The following is a 7,625-nucleotide window of genomic DNA, read 5'->3' as shown; positions in this document are numbered from 1 at the left end:
ATGGCCTATGAGACAGAAGATCAGGAGACTCAATACTGCTTTCCTGCCATTAACTCATCATGCATCAAGATAAAACGCTCCACACATGAATACAATATCATGTATGTGTTTTTTTCATTGCTGTCAGTATGGACTGTGTTTCTAAATCTGCTGGTGATCTTCTCCATCTCTCACTTCAAGAAGCTTCACACTCCAACCAACATGCTCATTCTCTCTCTGGCTGTGGCCGACCTGCTCGTAGGACTTATAATTATGCCCTTGGAGGCGATTAGGTTGATTGAAACTTGTTGGTACTTTGGAAACACTATCTGTAGACTGTTTATAATAATCATGGGGCTGCTCCTTGGTACATCTCTGAGTAATTTAGTTTTTATAGCTGTTGACCGTTATGTGGCTGTGTGTCACCCTCTGCTGTACCCTCAGAAAATAACAACAACTAGAACAATAATTATAATCTGTGTTTCCTGGTTTTGCTCTTTATTTTATACCATTTCAGCTTTAACTACTTCACGAAGTAAATACACATGTTATGGAGAATGTACAGTTATCGTTACTTTTGTCTGGAAAATCACTGACGTGTTTCTGTCTTTCCTGTTTCCCTGTACCATCATTATAACTTTATATCTGAGAATCTTCTATGTCGCACATCATCAAGTGAAAGTTATAAACTCTCTGATGAGGAGTGGAAAACATCTAACAGAAGGTTCAGTGAGGAGGAAATCTGAGAGCAAAGCCGCTCTGACATTAGGAATCATTATGACGGTTTATCTGTTTTGCTGGATTCCCTATTACAGCTTAACTTTAACACAAAACACAAGCATGACTTCTGTTATAGCCTATTTTATGTTATGGATGATGTATATTAATTCAGGTCTGAATCCTCTCATCTATGCTATATTTTACCCCTGGTTTAGAACGTCAGTTAAACCAGGGGCGTAGGCAGAAATTGTATTTTGGGCGGGCCGGAGCAAAAGTGAGTGGGCCTATAGTTTATCATAATAAAATTACTTAAATAATAAATAAACCTTAGAGTGGAAAAAAACAATAGACAAACTGCAAAAACAGTGACATCTTTACTTTTCAATTTTTGGCGAAGTCAATAATAAAACACTGTCTAAACATGTTAAACCAACAGAGCTCAATAAAGGCTGGGCAAACCAGGCTTATTCAGGCTAGTCAGCAGTGCAAAAACAGTTGAAATAAAGTAGGCTAAAAATAAATTGAAATGACGAAAACTCTCAGCAGAGCACGGTTTGAAATAAATAACAACACACTGCCTAAGTTATGTTAAATCAACCATATACAGTGCAATCAGCCTGTTGGAAATTAAGCTTTTGTGCCAAAAATAGCCACTCATTTAAATTAAACAATGTAAGTTTAACCTATAAGGCTGGCATACATCTATACACAACACACCACTTAGTTAAATCACTTCACGAGCAAAAATAAGGAAATTAGTTAAACAGCATGCCTACCTTTGTTGTTTTAATTCTACAAAACAAGACGCAAACGCCTGGGTTTGATGTTGAAAACAGAAATGATCTCATTATAGTCCAAAGAGTCACAGAGTTCTTTTTCAAAAAACAAAAGGTTGTTGAGGCGGGTAGTAACTCATGGATGCAAATTGGGTTGTGAAGGTGGTTCATCAATTGCAGTTAGATCGGCGGGTAACCTGTGTCAGACTGACCGGGAGAGAGCACTGAAACTGCCGCCAGGGAGCAAGCGGCAGCCGGCGCCACCAGCGTCTGAAGAACTGGGCTGGTAATACTCGGTAGATGGAGGCAGTGGCGTATCTTCTTCGTCAAATCTTGCTTTTTTAAATAACATATTAAAGAAACTTTAGCCATTATTGTGGCAATGTTAATATTAGCTAAAAAAGCAGTTAGCAAAGTTAGCTGGCAGACTGCCAGAGCCCGCCGGCCGCCGCCCCCCACAGAGTCTATCTATCAGAACTCCTAGCAACCAAGCAACCAATTACGTTTCGGAAGCTTCCTACAACTTGCTTCAACAATTCCATTTTATTTAGAAAGCAAATTAAACACACACCAGTCAATAATAAATCCGGTTTATGTTAATATATTTTATTAAATACATTTGAATAATAAAAATAAACTAAAAATGTATTTTGGTTAAACTTGCCTGGGCGGGCCAGGGAGTTATGTGGGCGGGCCAGTGCCGCCCTGGCCCATTACTGGCTACGCCCCTGAGTTAAACACATCCTAAATCTATCCAAAATATTTAACACAGCATAACTTCCACTGGTCTTGTTCATTATAATAATAATTAAGGTTCTGAGCTTACTAACATGAATCAAATCAGACATTGATGGGGTTCAACACAAGATATTATGCATAAATTTGATAGGGCTTAAAAGACTGGTTTGCTTGTTTAATAAATTGGTAATAAAGGCATTCTCTGTGAATTTATATTTCAAGTTTTAACTACAAATGTCACATCAATAATGGTGGGATAATATATACACTCTTAAGAAAAATGATTCTTCAAAGGTTCTGAAACGATGGTAAAGGTTCTATATAGAACTATAGCTTACTGAAGAACCCTTATTTTGCTGAATTGGTTCTTTGTCTTCGCAAAATGGTTCCTCAGTTTCCGCCTTGTTTTATTTTAAATTTAGTCAGTTATTTTCAAGCTGCCTCCTGATTATTTTCACCTGTAAAAGCCCTGAATCATCAGACCTGCGGTTCGCCTGCAGACTAACAACACAAACAGGTAAGAGAGGAAAATAATCATCATTTGTTGTTAAAAACATTTTGAAAATTGAAGTTTTGTGTGTTTTTATTGTAATTTATTCCTTTTATAACAGGTAATACTGTAAGCTTCATTCCCTTTAAAGCAGGTAAGCTTCATACTGTTTTAAATGATACAGTATATTTAAGAGACTCTGCTTTAAGACTAAGGTAATGATTTGTTAAAGTGTTAAAAGGTAATACATGTATATTTTACATTAAGTTTATTAAATTAAATATCAAAAGATGTGGTACAACATGTGTTTAGGTTATTTTATTGATATTTCAAAGTTTTCGTATGTGAGGTAATCTTTCTTATACTGGGAGTGAAGGCAGTGGGTATGACCGCTTGATATGAGAGACACATTCTGTTTTTAAAGGAGATGTATGCATGTTTCTTTTAATGCTGATATTAAAATAATAGTTATTTACTGTTTAAACATTTTTGAGATTGTGTGTGTGTTCTTGTCGCACAATTACTTGTAATAGCAGAATTACTTATTATAATTTTTGTTATGTTGGTGGATCATAGCTCTAAAAAGTTGGATAGCTGCAGGCCGGCCATTGGCTTGATAACAGTGCTTTATGAATAAACTTCTGTCAAGTCATGATTAACTACACAACTCCAGGCTAATATTATCTTTGTTTTGTCTCAATGTCTTATCCTTTCACCCATAACCGACAGACCCAAATCTTGTTCGGCCTGATGCTCAACTTTGTACAGTCCACCAAATGATGACCACTGCAAAGTGATGGGAATCTGTGGTTATCACAGCCTGCATCTCAAGATCAACATGACAATAGCAGACCATCTCTTATCTTACTCTTATCTGACTAAATGTTCAACGTCACTGCCACAAAACAAAGAACATTGAATGGACCATGTACTGTACAATGATCCAGCAAAAAATATGGACTTTTTTGTTAGCTTTTACAAACATTGACAATGTATTATTAACATCCCATTCATTTGTATTCTATGACGTCTATCTGTTTGTGCTAAAGTGTTTACATCTGAATGGAATGTAATAATATGCTAATGTTCAGTATTTATCATTTGCATGTTTTGATGTGGCATATGTCATGATTTTAATGATTTCATGTAATTGTTGTCTATTTAGAGTTATTGTCATTGCCAGATTTTATTGTTAATGTATTTAATTTTAAAGCAGTTATTTAACATCCATATATCATAAGAGTAGTGATTTGTTATATTTGCATAATAATTCATATATTTATTTTGATTGTGATTTAAATACACATATTTATTATTGTATGACACCTCATGTAATGAAAAAGTTAAAATAAAAGTATTTTTCTGATGTCTTGAAGTTTTGTTTTTAAACTGTTAAACCTTATAAAGTGCTATAAATAAAAAACAAAACAAAAATATAAACAAAAATAATCCTCCTGACTGCTGATAAATGAAAGGGTTCTTTATAGCACCACTGTGGTTCTATGTAGCACTTTATATGGCAAGGTTCTATATAGAACCATCTAAAAAAGGGTTCTATATAGTACCAAAAAAGGTGATATGTGTGTGTGTGTGTGTGTGTGTGTGTGTGTGTGTGTGTGTGTGTGTGTGTGTGTGTGTGTGTGTGCGTGTGCGTGTGCGTGTGTTTGTGTGTGTGTGTGTGTAGTAAAATCTACATGTGCAAAGGTGTGTACAAATAAACAACATACACTGTTTAGTCTTAAATCCATGAGAATAAACAATGCAGTTGAAAGTATCCATCAAGACCCTGTACACATTTTGAATAGCAAAGCATAACAAATATAATTGGCCTTCACAAATTACTGTAATTGATTTCTCAGATATTTGATTTCTGTCTTGATCCTGTCAGTATAGGAGTAAATAACCAAGAGGTCAAATAAGTAAAGATATTGCTACTGCGTCTAGAACGAATCAGCCCATGTTACCTTTTTATCTAGGAGGCCAATTTTTCTTACGGAAATCAAAATCCTGCCTCATTGCTCTATCAGATTGACTACATGTATAAGAAAATAAGCATTAAACATTAAGATAAGACATTTAATGAACCATTATGTTCCAGACTGGACCTTAAAAAGGTTTCCCTGCCTTGATGCATAAAAACACTTTAAGCAAAACAAACAACAAGAAAAAACAAATCTATTGTTTCTGTCTAAATTTATTGCAAGTTGTTGACCTTTGTACGAACAGTTATGACGCATGCTTTCATGTGCAGAAAATACACTGAACTTGTATGTCATTGGCCTAAAGCAGGGTTCCCCAAATGTTACCCCGGAGGGCCGGAGCACTACAGAGTTAAGGTCCAACCCTAATGAAACTTACCCACCTGTGATTTTCTAGTGATCATGAAGACCTTAATTAGTTTGCTCAGGTGTGTAAACTCTGCAGTGCTCCGGCCCTCCAGGGTAAGATTTGGGGAACCCTGGCCTAAAACATGGGTCTCCAACCCTGTTCCTGAATGGCGCTCGTCTTGCAGATATCAGCTCCAACCCCACATCTGAACCTGCTAATCAAATTGGAACTAAATTATGCAGGACAAATGGCCTCCAGGACCAACATTGGAGACCTATGGCCTAAAGTAAATAAAATTCACAATACCTGTACCCATCAATGTTATTGTGGCCAAAGCTGACATTACTTAGTCAGAAAAAAATATCAAAATATATATACCCCAGCTACCACTGGGGCTGTAACCTTTCAAAAAGTACAGATTGGCACCTATAGAGTACACAATGGTGTGACAAAGTCTTGCCCCCCGCTCCAGATTTCTTTTGTTATTGCTATTTGTCACACTTTAATGTTTAAGATTTTTAAGTTTTTAAATGAAGGTTTTTATTATTAAGACAAAACAAAATTTTAAAACTACATGGCCCTGTGTGAAAAAGTGTTTGCCCCCCCGTTAAACATGCTAGCCATCATGCCGAGATCCAAAGATATTCAGAAACAAATGAGAAAGAACGTAATTGAGATCAATCAGTCTGGTAAGGTTATAAAACCATTTCTAAAGATTTGGGACTTCACCGAACCACAGTAAGTGCCATTATATTACATTTATGCCACAAATAGCAAAAACATGGAACAGTGAAGAACCTTCGCAAGTGTGGCCGGCTGACCAAAATTACCCTTAGAGCGCACCAACTATTCATCCAAAAAGTCACAAAAGCCCCACAACAACATCCAAAGGACTGCATGCCTCAATTAAGGTAAGTGTTCATGACTCCAACATAGGAAAGAGACTGGACAAACATATAATAACTATAAAATAACTATAGCTGGGCCAAAGTAAAGTTCAGGAGAGCAAGCGTTCAGGACAGCCACAGAACAGGAGGCCAGGAAGATAACGGAAGATCAGGAGGCCAGGGAGGTGCACCCTGCACAGAGGAGAGACAGACAGCATCCTTGTCCATCACACAGGAGACTAGAGAATTGGAGAGGCAGACAGCCGCTGTGGACATAACACAGGTGAAGGGAGAGACGGAGAGGCAGAAGGCCACAGTGGCAGTGAGAGGATAGCTCCCCAATATTTTCTTGAAAGAGATCAGGGAGGTGTTAGCAGCCCAAATGCATGCCATGGCTTGCACCTTGTGGCAGTTAAATGAACGAGCATGCACCCCGTGGAGTTCAGGAGAGCATGCGTGCACCTCGATTTCTGTTATGTTATGTGTGGTGGAGGATGAAGAAGATGAGGCATATCTAAAAATCATAAACTGTAATAAACAATTAACTTAAAAAAAAACATACAGGCTAGGAATAATACCATAAACAACATAACATAAACAAGACTGGAAAACAATGGGGAAAACAGACAGCAGATATTGTGGAGCTGATGAGGGTAATGGTTGGCAAGTGAGGAGGATTGCAGACATTAAGTAATCCAAATCCACTTTATTTCTATAGCACATTTTACAAACACAAAGTTTCCAAAGTGCTGCACAAAAAACGAAACAATTAATAAATATAAAATACACAAGATAAAAATAATAAATACCACAAAAGGACCACACAACTCAAGCGCAGTTAAAAGCTAAGGAATAAAAGTGAGTCTTTAGACGAGACTTAAAACATTCAACTGTAGGAGCAGTTCGAACTAGGAGGGGCAGAGCATTCCATAGTTTAGGTCAGGGGTTTTCAAACTTTTTGTGTGTGTGGACCACTATTTGTAATCAAGAATTTTCGCGGACCACCTCATAATACTTATTATAAAATATGTCTACACAAAGTCCTGAATTAATCTGCACATCAAAATAGGCTTACTAGCACTAAAACTATAACTGGTCATCACATCAGTACAACAGGTTTCTTAACCTTATATCATAATTATTTATATACATATTCTCAGTGTTGGGAAAGTTCACTTTCTACATGAACTAGTTTAGTTCACAGTTCACAAATTTTAAAATGAACTAGTTCAGTTCATAGTTCATATTTGAAAATGTTAAACTAGGTCACAGTTCCAAAAATGAACTAATTTATAGTTATTTTTCCCCATATTATTATTTTTAAATGATTGCCATTATAGCCCATATAGAACCACAGACAGCAATTATTTGATCAGTTTTAACACTGAAGCTTAATGCGTCAGATTTCATCTTCATGTCCAACTTTAAATCCTTATCCAACCAGGGTTTACATTAGCATTGACTGTCTTTTAATTTTTGTATTTGCTTACACATACCTTGAAAGGCTAGCTAGGTGGGGGTCGCACCCCGGGCGAGAAGCGCTGCGAGGCATTGCGTGTATGACAACTCGCAGGTATTGCACACCACACGTGCACGTTAGATAGCGTGAGCTTAGTCAAAGTCTATTTCAAGATCCGGAATATGCGTTAGCAGCCTATGTTAATCGTTAACGATTTAGGACAAATATGATGTTATTTAATGTTAAAC

At 36.8% G+C, this 7,625-nt stretch overlaps 1 protein-coding gene across 1 annotated transcript; it reads left to right on the top strand.

The window, feature by feature from the left end:
- LOC135746836 (trace amine-associated receptor 13c-like) lies at positions 1 to 921 on the top strand (the record flags this gene model as incomplete). Its single annotated transcript, XM_065265559.1, has 1 exon — positions 1 to 921. A coding segment is annotated over exon 1 (921 nt), but the record flags the coding sequence as incomplete, so codon positions are not given.
- Positions 922 to 7,625: the final 6,704 nt, after the last annotated feature.

This window comes from Paramisgurnus dabryanus, chromosome 10 (assembly GCF_030506205.2).
Source record: "Paramisgurnus dabryanus chromosome 10, PD_genome_1.1, whole genome shotgun sequence".
Lineage (NCBI taxonomy): Eukaryota > Metazoa > Chordata > Actinopteri > Cypriniformes > Cobitidae > Paramisgurnus > Paramisgurnus dabryanus.
This window is presented reverse-complemented; position numbering and strand designations above follow the sequence as displayed.